Source organism: Lepidochelys kempii, chromosome 27, assembly GCF_965140265.1.
Source record: "Lepidochelys kempii isolate rLepKem1 chromosome 27, rLepKem1.hap2, whole genome shotgun sequence".
NCBI lineage: Eukaryota > Metazoa > Chordata > Testudines > Cheloniidae > Lepidochelys > Lepidochelys kempii.
In genome coordinates, this window is record NC_133282.1 from 12,638,395 (window position 1) to 12,657,645 (window position 19,251).

The following is a 19,251-nucleotide window of genomic DNA, read 5'->3' on the forward strand; positions in this document are numbered from 1 at the left end:
GTGGGATCTCATAAAAGACTACCTTTATTTTGTCATGCGGGGCTATACAGGATATGGCACTAAATAGATTAATTTGGAGAGAGATGACTTGTAGAGCAGACTCCATTTGATGGGATTTACACAAGGAAGAAGACCAAAAAAAAGACGACCAAAAGCTGCTATTGAACAAAGCCAGGCCCTTTTCCCACCCAGTAAAGCATCCTCAGTTATACTCCTGCAGAGCCTAATTTAGCCATTGGGGCATATGGCAAAGCACCTTGGCTGGCTCTTGCCTGAGGGTTGTGATGGAGAGGCTTATACTTGGTTGCTTAGGTAAGGTTCAGTTTTGCATAATGTGTGCCTGAGTTGTAGGTGAGCCTGGAATCTTTGTGGTGACTGGCTTTTAATGGTGGGAAAATAGCTTACTTGTAGTGGCTAATTAACATGGTGAGTGTGTGATAAAATGCTTAATGTCCACCTGTGGTGACATAACTCTACAAGTGCATCCAGCTCTTTGCCTTCCATTTCCCATCTTTAAAAAGGAAATAAGGTACTTTCCCTCACAGGGATGGTTAGGAGGATTACTTAATGTTTGTAAAGAGAAGATGAAAAGCTTTATTAAGTGTGCCATTATCAACTTGGCAAGATGGAGGACAAACTGACCAATGATCCCACTCAGCATAGGGATCAAAACTTGTTAGCTACACAATCTTTGATGGAAGGATCTGTATGCTGAGAAAGGGAGGAGGGAACAGCAACTTTGGTGATCTTGGCTTTCTAGAACCTCCATTCTTGGCTTCAAAGTTAGTTTTGAGTTTAAATCTGAACTGTAGTCGCTGCTTTCCTGAAGGGTGTGGGTGGAAAGCCCCTGCATCTTAGTCTAAACATGCTCTCTGGTTGATGAAACTTACAGGTTTCAGAGTAGCAGCTGTGTTAGTCTGTATCTGCAAAAAGAAAAGGAGTACTTGTGGCACCTTAGAGACTAACAAATTTATTTGAGCATAAGGTATTTTCCACTGCATGCATCTGATGAAGTGAGCTGCAGCTCACGAAAGCTTATGCTCAAATAAATTTGTTAGTCTCTAAGGTGCCACAAGTCCTCCTGTTTTTACAGCTTACAGTCTTTCTATTCTAACCATATCCTTAGTCTGAGCAGAGTGACTTTGGCCCAAGCTATGAGTACATAGAGTTCAAATGGCTGATGCTGCGACTCAGGTTTAAACTGAAATTATATAGTGGTGCACGTTATTTTTTTAGAGGAAGGTAATTTGAATCCTTATTAAGTACTGTGTGAAGGGAAATAGTATTGGCCAGAGCTCTGGGGCTTGTTTTCTGTTTCCACCTCTGAAACTGACTTTGAGAAAATCACACTGCTGGTTCCTACATCTGTAAAATGGGGATATTTACCAACCTTTGTAAAGCACTTTTAGATTCCATGAGGGAAGTCTCTTTTCAGAGTATCAATGTAAGAAAAGTACATAAAATGAGTATGTAATTGTGAGTGCTTTTTAAATATAAGTTGAGTGGGTGGAAATGAGAGTAACGAGAACCTGGAATGGGTGAGATATGGGAGAAAAAATACGGAGGGGGGGTGGATTTGGGATGAGAAGCAAAGATATAGTAGAAGGAGGAAGGTGAACAAGAGCTAAACTAATGAAGATATTTTTGACTGCATTAAAACCATTCCAGTAGATGCAGTAAGTTTAAAATTCCATGTGGGCATTCTAATTACATGCACAAATAAGGAGCTTTCATCTTTGGGCTCTTGTGGTCCCTTCTGCACATTTGCCTGTTTGAGGCAGGGGAAATTTGTTCTTTGCTTTTGCATTATAACAAGTTGCCTTATTTTAAGATGGCTTTAGGTCACAATTAAAAGAAGCTAAACTGAAAGTTATATCTGGAGTTGAACAGCACATCCTATTACTGAGGTCACTTGACTTGATACAGAAGCAATCATTTAAATTCATACGTACTGTAAACCATAATGGATCCCAAAACTGCATTGCCGAGGTATCTCTAAAGTTTTTTTTAAAAAATCACGAAGTATAACCTTTTTGGAGGGTTTATATGAGCTTGTGGAAATGCTTTTCCTTCATGTGTGATTGCTGCTTTATTTTTAGGGTTGCTCATGAGTGCTGGGCTGCTGCTGAAATCTTCCTTACTATATGAAACACTGAAAGAGCAGTGTAACACTTTTTTTGGACTAAACACAGGATTACATAGGCTTTTCAAATAGTAGAGAACATTGATCAAATTTTGGCCTACCAACCTTGACAGCATCCGTTTGAAATGCTTTTATATCTGGTTTCATGCACCAGTTCTTAAATCTACTTTAGGGTGGGTTAGAGCAATCACTTTTGTAAAGAGGAACAGCCATTAATTCTCACAAGTGTTGTGCATTTCATTATATGAGGCTTATAGTACTAGTTGTTTTTCCTGCCACTGTGAGGATTAGTATTGATCAGAGAAGCCATTAGAGTATTATGCCCAATTTACACTTGAAATGAGTTCATTAAATAAACAGCACATTTCTTTGAGCACTAATCCCCCCCTCTATGCCACCTCTACACTGAAACTGACATGAAACTGCTGTGAATATGGCAATTTATCATATGACAGTCTGAAAACATATAAAATTAAAGCAAAACATTATTGAGAAATTAGGACATATGTAGGCTAGCTTTTTCTGCTGGCTGCATTGTGGAGTCTCATTGTGGCTCTGTACTGCCCTGTGCCATGGCATTGGATGCTTGTAGGTTTTCTGAGAGTTAGAAGGCTGAAAATCCACTGACAGTCTATTCAAAAACAGGAATTGCTGGTCTTCGTTTCTTCCTGGCTTTGTGCCCTCACTGCTCATGCTCTGGCAGCTTGAATTTTTCCTCTTGATCTCTTTCATGTACAGTTTGAGATGTATTTAAAGTTCCATAGCTGTGCCCCAGTCACTGTTCATACAATAAGCTTCAATTTGCCATTTGTATGTGTGGAAGCTACTGCAGTAAATTGGCTGTGGTTTAACTAAAAACTATATCAGTGTTTCCTAACTCTAAAACTTTCACTGCAGTCTTGGAATCTCAGTGCTGAAATCTGTTGCTATCAATTTTTTTCCTCGTTCCTGTGCCCTGGCTTATTGGATGGCTTGTGAGTGGCTTGACTGCTGGCCTTCTGAGATGGGTGACTTTTAAAAAGCTGAAGCCGTTTCTCCAGTACTAGCTGTGTCTTTCCATGGCTTCGACTGACACATGGAAAGACGGTCTGTGAGCCAGTCTGATTCTGCAGCTGCTCTGTTCACAGAAAATCCTGCTGAAATAAAATAGGGAGCAGCTGTTGAATCTGCCCCTTAAAGAGCTTCTGCTAAACTGCGTAGCTATTCTGCAGTGGAGAAGCCAGGCAAACAATTCCGCGGAGACTAGGGTTTGTTGTCTTGGTGTTTAGAAGTCTTCATGCTTTGAAGTTTATAGTGTGTGGCAGTGAAGGTAACCATGATGGTTTCAGTCATCCCTTATCTCTTCAGTGGTGTAGTTTATGCTGGTAAGGTAGGTAAATTACTACCCTGTCTTGAAGATCCCATTCAGATACGGGCCACACTCACCTCTGTCTCCTTTTACACTGATTCATTGGCTTTGAGACTGCTATCAAAAATTCCGTAGGTGCAATAACAGTCGACCCTATGTTCTCACAAAGGTGGAATCAGCTCCTTGGAAATTTTTAGGTTTATTTTAGTTCACTATAAACAAAGCTGTGCTGTGTGAAGCTCCAGTTTCCCCCAAAGTATATTCTGAGCTCCACATTAACTGGAAAATTTCCCTTCTTAGTATCCAGACTCTAATCTCCACAGGGACTTATGAATACATTTCTACATGCTTCATGCCCTTGAATCTACTGGGATGAGAACCAAGCAGTCTTGGCTTTCTGGAGATCTTGCACCAGATGGCTTAAACGTGGCTTTCTAATTGTCTAAAGTAAATTGTTGAGATCCTCTGAGCTTTCTCCTTGCCAGACTGACCATTGGAAACGGCAGCTGCTTAAGAAAACTTGGAACTTAATGTATGTGGCAGCGTTGGTGTACATGGTGCTTTATAAATGTAAGTGGATAAACTACCTGCCCTGCTGAGCTTGCAGTCTGAGACAACGCATAGAAAAAAGGAGGGGATGGAGCAGTGCACCATAAAAACAAAGCGACTTCATATTTGTTTTCTTAGTAGTTCCAATGATCTTTAGTTCCAATAGTTCCAGTGATGATGATAAAAATAACAAACTTTTGTTTATACGATAATGTAAGCTGTGTTAAAGGGTCATGTGGTGAGTCAGGGATGATGGGTTAGCAGCGCAAGCTGGTGGTCACAAACCACATTTTAAGGGGAGTCTTGGAGGAAAGGGAGGACGTTTCTTGGTCCACTGGAGGAGAGACACTATCATATAGGGAGTGGCGTGAAAAAAGTGCATAGTGGGTGGAGGGCATAAAAGTCAATTATTGGTGGCAGAGCGTAGTCTGAGAGGAAATCATATGAGATGAGTAGAGCTGCAGGCAGAGTGCTTCACCTGTGCATGCATGTAGCTGTGCTTGGGGGACAGCCTTGATTAGGGATGACTTTTTGCCAATTTCCATACCTCCTGTCAGCTTAATAGAGGCTATATTGGTAAAGAAAAGAATTATGGACATGATCACTTATTGGTAACTATTCCCTTTTCACCAGGACAAAGTTTCCTCTGTCCTGTAGCTTATAGAATTATATAGTGTTCTTTAACTTTTCAGGAAGTTGCTATTAACTGAGGTGACTCATCTAGCTGGGATTCTGTAGCTTGCTGTCTGAATTTGCCTGCTTCTGAGATGCCAAATCCTTTTCTTGCTGCGTAGATCCTGCTAAACCAGTGAAGAAATGAGAAAATTACCAAATCAAGATTTATCATGGCATGAGTGTGAAACCAAGTCTGGTGAATATTGTAGATTTAAACTGGTTGGGACATGGTTTCATAAGCAGTTTATTCTGCCAAGCATACACAGACTTAAAACATTTAGGAGGAAAAATGTCTGTTTACCACTTGAAAGCATTGTGAATGGACTTTGTCTACATGGTATAGATAAAGCAGAGCCTGATAAATTAATATTTCTCCTCCTCCTTACCTCTGCCATAGAAGATCTAAAATTAACTTGAAGGCCTCTGTTTCTGGATTTACTAACTGGACATTTGCTGCAGGGTTTGTGTTCACCCGGAGGACATACATGAAGGCTTTCACTACCAAAATAGTGGCCCAGGTGTTTGTGGTTTTGCTGTTCTTGGGTTTTCCTTTGTGCTGTTGAGTAACACCTGTAACTTCCCTAGGTGCATTTATGCAGGGATGGTCAGAGTGGGGCCCACAGCCTACCCCTCATCTTTAATATGCATCTGTCCTCTGGTAAGGAATTGCTTTGTGAGAGTGATTACTTAGATCCAGTAAAACATTTCATGCTGGCACCTGTAGTCTGCATATGCTGCAGCTATTCTTTACTTTAAATAAAGAATTGTGGAAATTAACTGATCAGTTTAATATAGGTTGGCTAAAAGCTAGATGTCCTTACAGTAATGGCTCACCTGCTAACTCTGATATTCCCTCCCAGGGATTTCTGGACTTCTGGAAGATATGTGCATGTGATGTTGATACCATGGTGAGCATGGCTGAGGATCTTGTTGCTAGTAATGATGGGAGTAACTTTAGTGGCCTTCAGTATTCAATTTCTCACATTGTTGGTCTGATATTTTCCTCAGGTGGAACATGTGCCTGTTGGCTGGTTATATAATAAAGCTTCACATGCATGTGTTTATAGTAGGTATGGAATGAATCATTCCCTGTGATGGGAATAAGTTGACTGGTTTCATTCAGCAGATCTTGGATTCCTGGGTGGGTCTATGGTTGTCTAATTGGCAGTCTACCTGTAACCCTGTGTATTGGATGAGGGATGTCTCAGGCAGGATTAACAGGTCAGGTTGTGTCAACCATACAAAAATAGGAGTATTGATCCACTTTCACTCCAAGTGAGAAAACAGTAATTGTAGGAGGTGTAACTCAAGACACTATGAACTCATGGGATGAACTTCAGTAATAACAGAGCATAACTTGGATGATACTGTGCTATGTCACACAGCAAAGACACTTGCACACAAACTCTGCTCAGCTAAATTGAAGGAATAAAGCTGAACTATTGCAAAAGTCATGGGACATCCTGCTGCTTTTCCCTCTTTCTTAAGGGCTTTTTCAAGTATGTGTGTGGATTGACGGGATTTGAGGGATTAGGGACAGGGAGGAAGTTGTCCAGAAAGTGAACATCCTTGGGGACTGGACTGAAGATGGGAAGATCTTGAAGTTAATATTCTTGCTGCTGCTCTAGACAAAAGCAGTTCACCTTTGCCCTATGCAATCAAGTCAGTTCTCTTTATCTTCTATGAAGTATGGCTATATACAGTATAAGGCTCTGACTTGAGGCCAGATGCAAAACACAGGTGGTGTAATGTTAAGTGTAGAACAAGTTTGTCATGAGCTGTGTAATTAGAGCCACTTTAGAGTGTTGGTGTCTTCAGTTGATATGGATCATACATTCACTGTAAACTTGCTGCTCTCAGCTTGCTGGCTGGCCTCTTTACAAGTCTGGAAACAGGGAAATAAGGATGTGATCCCACCTGTCATTAATTTTGACTTGTATTGACAGTTCTGTATCAAACAAGCTGCTCCCTGCTTTAAAAATTCAGGATAGTCTTTAAAATTCTGCTTCTATAGGGTAAATTTGAGATTAGTGTGTGCCCTGAAGGAATGAAATGGCTTTTATGGGATATCTGAATTGCTCTCTTGAGATGGACTTCTGGGTTTGTGTCTCTGGATCCTTTCTTTTCCATCAGAATGTAAACAGTAGAGTTTCCAATGGTCTACCAACACATTTCAATAACATTGCTTTTAATATGATACAGAGCCAGAAGCACTGGAGACAGTAATCTGTTAGGGACCGGGGCTGTAAACTCTTAAATCCAAGGACTGTTTTACTTGTATTTGTAAGGCGTCTAGTATGTTGGTGTTCTGATCTTAGCTGAGGCCTCTAGACTCTACTGTAATGCATTATAATACATAATAAAAATAACTTTTCCTGTGGCAAGTAGTTGGGTACAAAAATAAATAATCCCAGTTTAAACTAGTTATGTTTAAAACAGGAGTGGGCAAACTTTTTAGCCTGAGGGCCACATCTGGGTATGGAAATTGTATGGCGGGCCATGAATGCTCACAAAATCAGGGGTTGGGGCATGGGAGGGGGTGAGGGCTCTGGGGTGGGGCCAGAAATGAGGAGTTCAGGATGTGGGAGGGGGCTCTGGGCTGGGGCCAGGGTGTTGAAGTGCAGGGGAGGGGTGAGGACTCTGGGCTGGGGGTGAGGGGGTGGGGGTACAGGAGGGAGTTCAGAAGGTGGGAGGGGGATCAGGGCAGGGGTTTGGGGTGCAGGAGGGGGTCAGGGGTGTAGGCTCCAGGTGGCATTTACCTCAAGCGGCTCCCGGAAGCTGTGGCATATCCCTCCTCTGGCTCCTATGCGGAGGCACAGCCAAGCAGCTTGGCATGCTGCCCTGTCCACAGACACCTCCCCTGCAGCTCCCATTGGCCATGGCTCCTGGCCAGTGGGAGCTGTGGGGGCGGCCCTTGGGGCAGGGACAGCATGTGGAGGCCCCTGGCTACGCTTATGCATAGGAGATGGACGGGGGAACATGCTGCTGCTTCCGGGAGCCATGCAGAGCAGGGCAAGCCCCGGAACCCACTCCCTGGCAGGAGCTCAAGGGCCAGATTAAAATGTCTGAAGGGCCGGATGCAGCCCTTGGCCGTAGTTTGCCCACCCTTGATTTAAAAGCAAGCTGACCTCATTTGCCGCACTTCCCTTTTCCTCAAATTAGCAAAGCCATAAGAGAGATTTTGGTAACATATTGTGTGTTGTAATTCTTTGCTTTTTTTACTTGTGCGCTGGAGTCATGCTATAACTTGTAAACTTCTGCTGTGCTTCCTACTCTGCAAAATTTACTTACTGTCTTCGTGTTGGACACCAAAAGCTGGTGGCAAGGCCTGGAAGGGTTCTTGCATGTTTTTTCTGTTTGTTTTTAACTGTAGAAATATCAGCAGTATCAAATCTGGTCTGTATTTACTAGGATATTTCCAAGGACCCAGAGGATTGAATGGGTGTTTCCTCATCCTTTAGTTGAGGACAAAGTTGAATCTTAGTGATCTCTACTCCTGTTTATCAGGTGTTTTATTTTAAATAGGTTTAACAAAAACAAACCAGTCTTTAACAAGGACTAGAAATTGGTTCCTCTCAGTTGCTCAGGGTTTCACTTCCTGTATTTGACATAATCCTACTAGTTCTCCAGTCATCTGTAATCTACTAGGTAAAAGAATAAATAATACCTAAATTTCAAATGTTAAAAACAAGTAAAAACCTGTTTCTGAAGCAACCTTTATTTGGTCCATATCGGGGCAGAAACCCACCTGTTCTTTGCCAGCTCACCCTTAACCTTGCAGAGCATAAAAGCCAGTCCAGAAGTGCTGCATATGTGCATCAGAATAAGTGACCCACTTGCTTGAAGCCCCCATTGAAGAGTGCCTTCACACCAGACCAGGTCTAAGAATGTCCTTTGGAGCCAAAGATTTCAAGTTTGGCTGTTTTTTCTAATGCTAAAATAAGCTTTAGAGAATTAAGATAAAAGGTGAAAAGTTCAGCTCATTTCCTCCAGTAACTGGGTGTTTAGCTGCAGCCTTGGACCCTAAGTAACTTGTGTTTGTGTTCAGTGGAGCTGCTCCTTAATGCATGCATTGTCTTTCGATTTGATTGAATGCCACAGAAAAGCCTGAACTTCTAGTATTCCTTATTGAATAATTTCCTTAAATTACATCTGCAGATGGCTTTTTTCCTTGGACAGCTTTGCCCAGCTGCATTCGAATACAGCCTGTAACCAGGGAAATGGTTACAAAGACTGCAATTTCTTCCGTTTTGCTTGCAGGCCAGATCTTAAAACTCCAGCCCAGTTTAGCAGTGCTACAGAAGTTGATTTGGGTCATAACTAATGTCAGTCTAGCTCTCTAATCTGGTAACTCCTCTTGTCATACACTGCTTATCCTTGGCTATGAAGTGAATGAAAATTCTTTTCCATAAGATCATGGAGGGACTGCCTCTTTCAATGCAAAATGGTAGCTTAACCACCTGATTCAGCCTATAAGCTAGATGACTGGGAAGGCTCTTGCATGTTTTTCAGAGGGTTGCATTTTGGAGTTGGCGGTCTTGAAACCATGTTGAAGTTTGGAGTCTGGGTATTTTGGAACTGTGGGCACAGATCTTTTGCAAGAGTCGGAGGGGTACTGTGGTTTAACCTCAGCTTCTGCCTAATTACCGGAAGATGCAGTGGATTTCAGTGCTCCCAAGGCTGTGCAGTTTGTATATGTTTGTTGAAATGGAACAAAGGGATGTGAAATGTGTAACTGTGTATGTGAATTTACCCTGTTGGTTGTAAATATTTTACAAGTAAAAGGATTATTATTCTAAAGGTGGAGGAGGAAAAACAGGTAGAGATGTAGAACATTTACTTTGTGCAGAGACTTCATCTTAAAATAGAATGTATGCCAAGAGTTGTGGAAGTTTTCAGCTAATTGTGCTACAGAGAAATGTTAATGCTAATGGGTGGGGGTGGGCATTTTTGTCCTCTCCCTAAATCCCCCTGTAACCTGGTGGTTTTTAATCTTTCACTACCATGAACAAGCCCCCTAGCAGAATCTTCTTCCAGTTCAAATTATTCTCTTGTCTGCCTACTCATGTTTGTTGTATGGTTTACATAAGTTATCAATGGATGTCTCACTTGACTTTACCCCCCTCCCCCCAATATTTATTAGTGAATATAGTCTTCCTTTTCTACACCTATGTTCTGGTTAAAGCGGGCTTCCCTCCCTAGAATCAGCACTACCTTACTGTTTTCAGCTCTCAGAACAAGGAGATGCCTCAGTAGCTAATCTGCTCCTTATCTTGCATCATGGATCCCTTTCTTCATACCCAGTTCAGTGTTTATTTCTATTTTCCTGTACTTGGGAGTTCCTCCAATACTATGGTGATTAGGGGCTTATTAGTATGTAAATAGCTCTGCCCTTCAGTGACTTGAACAAGAAGCCAGCATCTTCAGCATGTTCTCTTCTGGGGTCCCTTACAAATGCTCCTTTCATTTCTGGTACAGACTTTAGATCTGCCCTTTGTCCCTTCTGCTTCAGAAGGCCTGTCTATCGTCCTCTTCCATAGAGACAGCGCTATCTTTTCTGTGACATCCATGTGAGCTTTAATCCTGAACACTACCAACCTCCACATCTCACCTTGATCCCAGTCTTGACTATCAGCTCCTGACTATGCCCCAAATTCCTATTAATTCCTTCAGACTAAAATCTTAGGCCTCTCTGTAGAGTTCACTGTGAGCTAAGCACAGGAGTATGGATCAAGGATTTTAAACTTCATCATAACTGTGACATGTGAAGTTACTAATACACTGCTTTGCAGAACTCCCAGATAAAGACCTATATATTGCATAATACTAAATTGCTCTCAAACCTTTTGATGTCATCAAGGTGTGCTCTGGCAGCAGTTTGAAGAGGAGGGAGCACCTAATGATATATTTTGTTTTAGCAGCATATGGAATATTCTTATTGAGAGGCATTAAGGGAGAGAGTAGCTTCTTGTAGATTTGGTTATCACTTGCAGAATATGAAAGATAAGAGCCACATCTGGGAAATAAATGTTTGTTTTAGTCTTTGTTCTGATGATAGATGATGCTAGCAGGATTAATGGATGCTGCAATTTGCCAGCACTGCCGTGTAACTTGAAATGTAGTTACAAATCTCTCTTGCACCTGCCCAGTCTGCAAAATATAAACGCCAAGTTTTAAATGAAAACTGAGAATAAATCTATAGAATCTGATCAGTTATTAAATGTTCTAGCCTTGTTCGTGGCAAAGACCTCTATCAATTTAAGCTATGATGCACTATTGTCTTGAGTCTGCCAAAAAACTGAAATAACTTTATGATGCCAATATCTCGTTCCTTAATAGGATGCAACACTGAAGCTTCAGCTTTGATCACCTTTGTCAGTATTAATGCTTTCACTGCTGATCATTGCACTAGAAACATCTAGATAGTGCTTTTATGGCACATCTTGACTTTCTGTAGGACTAAGGTAGCAAATATCTGTTGGTATCTGGAGGTCTGATGCCTGCAATTAAAGTGATGTCAGATGAAGTGTCTCCCTGAATGTGGTTTGTGGACTCCTGAGTTTTCTCTAAAATGTGGTCCATTAGACTAGAGCAGCATTTCCCAAACTTTTTTGGCCACGGAACACTTTTTAGCCTGGTGTATATATGGCAGTCTAGTTAAAGCAATGCAGCTTTCCAGTGTGGACGTGACCCCTTAGAAAGGAGAACATCAAAGAACATCCAGATGGAGACACTGTTGTTGCTAATTCAGGAGGGGGGCACACTTTTTAGGGACTCAGCCAATGGCCTATCTTGATGTTAGGTTTCACTGTGCTGTGGGAGGTTTTTTAGATGACTTGAAATCAAAGTACCTGTTGTAGTTTGCAAGAACTATGATAGAATGCAAGCACCCCGCTGGAATTTTATATGCCTAAAATTCCTCCTGTAGTTTCAGTTGGATATAAAGTATTTACAGTATGCTTTGAAAAATTTCTGCCCAAGTGAAGTGAACTGTTCGTATGTAGCTTGTAAAGCTTGTTGCATGCTTTGGGATACTTGGCTGGAAGGCACTGCATAAATCAGTTATTGACCCTAGTAATCCTCACATGAATGGGAGTGGCTTTGGCTGTATCTCTACTGGAGTCTCACTTTCATGAGAGCTTCTAAAAAGGTAGACCTCTTGCATTAAATGTTTAGATTCTTTGAGCTAATGAGCTCAGAATTGTAACAAACTCCTTGATGTGCCCACATATCACAGCATACACAAGTAAAATTTCTCCACTGTATACCTGTAACAGCCAGGCACAGTGAGATAAGTGTAGCATCAGTTCAGCCTTAACTTTGACTTTTATCTAAGCTCTGTCCATTTGTTAGATCCTTAAAGGGACACAATTAATCTTAAGAGTTGACATGTTTCAAAAGACTTCAGTGTCTGATTAAACTGCATGTCCTTGAACTTTTTAGAACATTGTTCTGCTCCCCTTTTTGAAAAGGTTTAGCTCTGCAAGGGAGAAACTATAAGGGGGATTGTGAAATGAACTATATACAAATGCAAAACTACTGGAAATATTTTTGCTAACTTCTGTTTGTATATTAGGTGTTGCCTCTAACTGTATTGGGTACAAAATTTCCAGCTAGAAATGTCTTGCTGATGTCCCTTTAATGATTTTTAGTAAGTTTGTCCAGGGATCTGATGTGTCCTCCTGCAGATGATAAAGATGAGATGGGCACTTTTTCTTCCTACAACTCTCTGGAAAGCTATATTTGCTGAGAGCCCAGTGCATGATAGTCCAGAGTTCTAGTATAAAAAAACAAACTGAAAATGCAGCCACCTTAACGATGAGGTCACACTTGACCTGAGTGAGTAAAAGGGACTATGCAAAAGTTATTAGGGCAGCAGTGAGAGACAACCAAGTGGGTCTCTGAGATATAGCGATGGTTCTGTTATCTTGAGTGGCTTTGCTGTCGCATGAAAATCGAAAGCCCTCAAACTTGACTCTTGTCGGCTGTGTAGTTAGCGTTGGACCAAATCCAGAGCCTACAGCCAGGTGGCAGGGCTGTTTGGACTTAGTGCAATAGGATGATAATAGAACTGCTGTAAACAGGACACTCCACCCTGCCTCGACTTCTCTCATGCACCCTCTTTGTCATGCTGGAAATGTTGTTTTACTGTCTCCGATGCTTTTTTTAGGCCTATTCACTTTGACTTGGGAGGGGCGGGGGGGGCACCCCTCATCCAACACAAGCCCTGCCATCTGACTGCCTCTATTCCCACACCCTTCCCCCATCTTAGATTGCTACTGCCTTTAAGGGAACGACACTGTCCACTTGCAGAATTGACCTCCTGCGTGGCAGGATGCTCCATCTGAGAGAAGGAATCGAGGTATGGCCACTTACATATTGAGTAGACATTCCCTCCTCAGGACTTTAATCTGTGCGTTTGAGATTCCTCTGTGCAACAGGCATAGCTGTCTTAAGAGACCATGTTCATGCCCACACTCATTTCTCATGTATGCTGTAGAAGCCATTTTAGAATGGAGCGGAGCTGACATTTGCCAGACCATCCCCACAATCCAGTTGAGTGTTTGCAAATGGAAAGGCATCCATCCTCATGTATCAGCAGGTGATGGCTATAGCAACACAGAGGACCTTCAGTGGTGGTGTAAAGGGAGTTTCTGGGATTCATAGGCGCCGACTCAGTGGGTGCTCCGGGGCTGGAGCACCCATGGGGGGGGCACCCATATCAGCTCTCCGTCTCCATGCCTCCCACCTGCCATGATCAGCTGTTTCACAGTGTGCAGGAGGCTCTGGGGGGAGGAACGAGGATGTGCTGTGCTCAGGGAAGGGAGTGGGGAGAGGTGGGAAGGGGATGTGGACTTGGGGAGGAAGGGGTGGATTGGGGGGCAGAGCGGGGGGGCGAGTACCCGCTGGCACACTGGAAAGTCAGCACCTGTGCTGGGATCTCTGGGATATAGTGGACTCTGGGGTGTTGGCGGTGAGGGGTTGTTCAATTATGGTAGCATGTTCAACTCCTCTTCTGCCAGAAACCTATTCTTGGGGACCAGCATGAGTTGAGGAGACAGCTGATGCCATATATAATTGAGATGCAAGTGATGCAGCCTGTGGGGCAGTGACTCACTGAAAGGAACTGCTAACACTTGAGCAGGTTTTTAAACTAGAATTAGGGTGGTGGTTTTTCTCAGACTGAGAGTTGTTTGAGGCAGGGACCATGTCTTCATATTTCTATGGGGCCGTTCAAAATCCCATTTGAGAGCTAGTCCTATTGCAGTACAAATATTAAATCTTTTCCAGCCCTACCGCAGGCCTCTCTGGCAAGTTGCTTTTTGTTTCTGTTCCGCCTCACCTGGAACTCAATTTCCATTACTTAAGTCATTTTTAGATGATACAGATTAAGTTGATAGAGAATCTCACCAGAAACACAAAGGTTAGTAAACAGATGGCAGCCATTTCTGAGCACTTAGAATGCCATGTGGCAAGGACTGCAAGCCTTTGTATATTGAATCATTTGGTTACTAGAATATTAGTACTGGAATTATTACAAATATTAATACTGGAATACAGGCTTAATTTACACTTTAAAACTAAGTGCTAAATTGTTTTTACCCACTGGGCTCTGAATTTGGGGGGTATATATAAAACACCTGAACCAGGGCTGTCCAAGGCCTCATTGACTCTTTGCCAAGAGGCCAATGCGCTGATTCTAATTTGCATATTAATTTACATATTTAATCAAACTAAATGCAAACAATCCCTAGTGTTGGCTTCAGCTTGCATGTTTCTTTATAGAATAGAAAATGCTCATTTGACTTCATCAGTAATAAAAACCCTGCTGTTCTCTGTCCCTGCACTGCAGTTCCAGGGAGAAGGGGACTACACTGTTCTGTCAGGCCACACATGGAGTGCACACCTACTTTAGAGCTGACTAGGAATGTAATATGCTGGGGGGTGAGGTTGTATGTAACATCTTCCCTCTTTCAGTGTGTCTGCCAAGAGAGAAGTTTGGCATTCTGTACTCTTAGCTGTTGGCATGAAATGGAAGCACGTCTGTGCACACAGTTACTGACATGGGAACTTACACTGGTGGTGTTTACAGAAGCTTTTCTGTTTGTCATAAAGCTGCAGTTGTGAAAATATTGCTCTCTGAATAGGCAACATAGTCATCCAGTGGACTGAGCATGAAACAGAGAGCCAGGACTCTTCTGAATTTTAGTTCTGGCTGTGACACTGACCAAGTCACTTACCCTTCTGCTTCATATTTACTCTGTAAAATGGGGATATGTATTTACTCACCTCACTTAACGCTTGCATAGCACCTTTCATTGGAGGATCCCGAAGTGCCTCAAGTAAATTTTTCTTTTGTTACAGATAAGGAAAATGAGGCACACAGGCTCCAGCTTGCATGCAGTGTCATTGTTTTAGATTAGAAGCTAGGTTTTCTGACTCAGTAGTGTACTTTGGGCCACTAGGCAACATTGCCATGAGGGCTTAATAGATGTTTGCACAGTACAGCATTAATGCAAAAATATTGTAGATGTGCCAAATATTTCAGTATGCCATTGAGCTGTGACTACCTTCAATTCTTAAGTTAGATTGGAATTTCTGATCAACAGTGTCAAGCAGCTACTTCAGCACTGAAATAAAAGTTCCTGCACTAAATAAGAAAAGAATCTTACTTTGATAAACATTAGCATAGATCTCTGTAGTGGGGGCATTTAAGCAGATTTCCCTTCCCTGACCCAACTAACCAACAACCATGGTGACTTCTGACAGTTGATCATGAGTAACAAGACTTTCATTGTTGTCTAGATTCAGGCTGGGAGATGGCAAGTGAGAGCATACAAGCTTCTGCTACTATAATGGCGTGAGTGCAGTGGATTAATTAGGAATAATAGGACTTCTCTTGTTGCTTCCAGTAACTGAACTAATTTCTCTATCCCTGTCTGTCATTCTGGTTGCTCTCATCATCCCTGAAACGGCTTTTCACTTGGTTGCACTGTATCAAATGGAAGACATTTAAAGCACTAAGTGTTAGTTATGGGCAGAGACTTAATATTTTTCTGCTTTTTCCTTCTAGCTAGTGTTCCATGTGCTACTGCTGTTGAAAAGACATGCCGGACCAGAGCGCCCAGAGTGAGGCGCACCTCTTCGCTAGATACCATCCTTGGATCGTACCTCCTAGGACAGTGGCCACGGGATGCTGATGGAGCTTTTGCTTCATGCATGAATGACAAAGCTACCCAGGTATGGAAGGTACCTTTGCAAGGTCTGAGGTATGGGGAGGGTTACAGAATGCTGGACTGGGGCTGCATAAACTGATTGTTAAAGAAGGCATCAAGCTTTCTTCTGTTCCGCTGCAACTTTCTAGGAAGACCTTCCCCTCCTACTACTTAGCCTCAGTTCACTCTGGTTTGGTGTGGAGTTAGAATTCTCTTGGCCTTGGTTGGAGGCAGATGGCCTCTGGTGCTTTGCTTCAATACTGGCTCAGTGTTAGGGGTGTTTTTTTTTTTGGTGGCTTGCAGCTCTGGGCCAAATCCTTATATAACACTCATGGGCTCTGTGCCACAGCAAGAAGTCAAGGGTGCTCCCACAGAGGACTTGCTCAGTGCGAGCCATACAACACTCTGCTGTAGCATGGAAAGGCTCCAGACTTTGAGGAACTCTTAGCAACCCGTAAATATTACTATATGGCAACAGATACTGGTTCTGCATGTGGAGATGTGGAAGAATTTAGAAGGATAAGAGCATCTGTTCACTTAACCAGCCATTTATTTAGCACATTAAAACTGTTAATGGAGTGTTCGTTCTCCAGCAGTTTATTACTTACTGGGCTGTTTGCAGGAAATTCTCAATTGGTTTCCAAGTTCCGTTGTCCTGTTTAAATATATTCTTGTCTGTTCTGGTCTCTGCTGCAACAAGCAGTTCAGGGGTTGGAGTGCATTCTGAACAGAAAGGGAAGGAATTCCTTTGCCTTGTACCTTTGGGGTGGGAGATAGTCTCTTAAAGCATATTGGCACCAGTAAGGAAATGTAACCCTAGTGTTTAGGATCTGCAACTAAAAGGTTAATTTTTTAGGCATTTGATCTGCTTTCTGGCCAGTCTTCTCCACAGTATGTTAAATGCTGATATGTTCATTTGACCCTTACTTTCAATGTGGATTTAACCAGTGTGGTGCCTAAAGCAAGTTATGCCAATGAGGTAACAGTACCTTCCATCTGACTCTTTGCAAACAAGAGTAAAGGATGCCTCCCAGCACATCTGTGAAATAAGTAATTATCACCACTATTTGTAGATGGGGAAACTGACAGGGTTAGCAATTCCCTGGGGAAAACTAGTTTAGGCCAGGGCACTGGTAAAATATTGGCTGAAGCCTGATTTAAACTGGGGAAAAGAATTGCATCAGTATCCAGCAAGATCAGCAAGGATAGAATGAATCTCTTCAAATTTGGGATACATCCATTCAAAACTGCAATAGGAATAGGCTCAGTCTCTCCAGTGCATCAGAGTTGATTGTCTGCTACAGAATGTGACATGGCCAAATGGACCTGGACTGCTAGGCTGCAACTCTCTGTGCACCTGATTGCTTAATACTTCAAGCCTACCACTCTGCATTACTGTTTTCATATAATCGAATGTTTTCAACTTTTGTTTATACAATATTGAAAACTGAAATGAGTCACGACCTGTAGAACTTCCTTGAGAAATTACTGAACCAAAATGTATAGGCATTCCAGTGTTCAGTATTATAATTACATACATTAGTAATATGCCCACTGCAATTTTACTTTTCTTTTGTACAGCTCTAAATTAATCTACTGCCCTATGTAGCCACAATTTGAATATATAACTAAAACTAAATGTAATGTGGTGTGAATTAATGAATCTGTTTTTAAAGTAGAAAATGCCTTAAACAGGGACTAACTTGTTTTTCCTAGGGTGGTAAAAACCATGATTTTACCTGCTAAAAAACACCTCTGGTAAATACCATGCCATCCCTGGAAACTGAGACACATAGGTTGTGACTTGCCTAGGTCACACACTAAACTTGTGGCAGAGCTGAGAATAGAGCCCAAGCTTCGTAGCTGCCAGTCCTGTGCCTTATCCATATCATGTTCTTCCACCTGTCATCCCAGTCTAACTTTTACTGAGATGCAGGATCATCTGTGTTGCTGTTCTGCAGTTTGACAGACTGAATTTTTCAGTATCTTCAGGCACAATGAAGCAGGCTCTCTGGAACTTCTGGTGGCCAGTGCATGTTTATACCTTTCTTTAAATAGCTACTGATCAGCTGTTTTGAAAAACTCTGTAGATCTGCTAGCTTAAGGTGGTTAAGTGAGATGCAGCTGCAGGTGCTGAGTGTGGGGGCGAGGATGGCAGCAATCTACATGATTGGAGCTTGTGGTTTCATCTTTCTTGCTGCACAAAGCATTTTGTCCCTTCTCACTGTGAGGGGAAGTGGTTTTTGCCACAGTTAGTACAACAGGTTCTGTAATTTCCTTCTCTGCTGATAGACTTGGCCCTAGAGAGGTAGGAGGCACATGCATGCTCAGTCTTCAGACGTTCTCACTCCTGCAGGGTTCTTTCTTCCTTTTTAGGCTCTGACGTGAGCTTTTAAGCAGTGCTAAGTGCTCTGGTGTTAAGGTTCTCTAGCCCTTGGAGTGCAGAGCCCAGTGTAGATATCTGGAGCCCACTCAAGTGGTGACGGATCCTGAGGGTAGTCCAGTGACTGGAAGAAAAAGGGGACCAAATGCAGCTTTGGACTAGAACACCCCCACACCTACTATGAGGGTCGAATAGCATTTTACAGACAACTTGGACTAAATTGTCTTGAATATCCTTCTTAGCTTTGGTTCATAAGTACATGAGGTGTCCAGCTTTTTAAGAGGCTGAATTACTTTAACCCCAGAGCATAGCAGCCCTGGCAGTAGCAGCTCCTGTCACCCATCAGTGTCCCTGCTGCTCTGACCTGGGTGGCGAATGTGGAGTTGGGTCAGTCCCATGCCCATTCAGTCTTTGATCTGGCAGACCCGAGTTTGTTTCATGGAAACCACTAAGTAGCAACAAATTTCAGGTGTTGCAGGAAACAGAATTCTTTGCTTATTTGAAGTGGGCCACTGGATCCAATCTGCCAGTACAAGAGGACTTCACGTAAGTTTTTGGTCTAGTGACCACCCTTCCGATCTGCATGCCACATCAGGCTGCTGCTGCAATCCCAAAGAGGAACCCCTGTGTAAAATCAAAAGTTTGTTGGTGGAAAAGCAACATGCTAAACTACCAGTGGTATGGGTCCTAAGGAGTCCAGTTCAGCCTCCGCTATTCAGTGAAAGCTGGAGCAGTACCTGTAAATCAACTGTATCCAGCTATAAAGCTTAATCTGTCAGCAGAAACCTTGTACCTTTCTGGATAGCTTGTCTTGTTCCTCTGGCTTGGACTGTAACCTTTTAAGCAACTTTCTGCAGAGAGGATTCTGTAGCCGTAGTGACTCAACAGGGCTGTTTTTAACAGCTGCTGTTTTTGCAATGACCTCTCCAGGGAGGTC

At 42.5% G+C, this 19,251-nt stretch overlaps 1 protein-coding gene across 1 annotated transcript in view; it reads left to right on the plus strand.

Moving 5' to 3' along the window:
* The window catches only part of FAM117A (family with sequence similarity 117 member A), a 29,733-nt gene that overhangs the window by 1,570 nt on the left and 8,912 nt on the right, over positions 1–19,251 (plus strand). Inside the window, 1 exon segment of the mRNA XM_073325788.1 lies at positions 15,790–15,956. Coding sequence (XP_073181889.1) covers positions 15,790–15,956 — 167 coding nt within the window.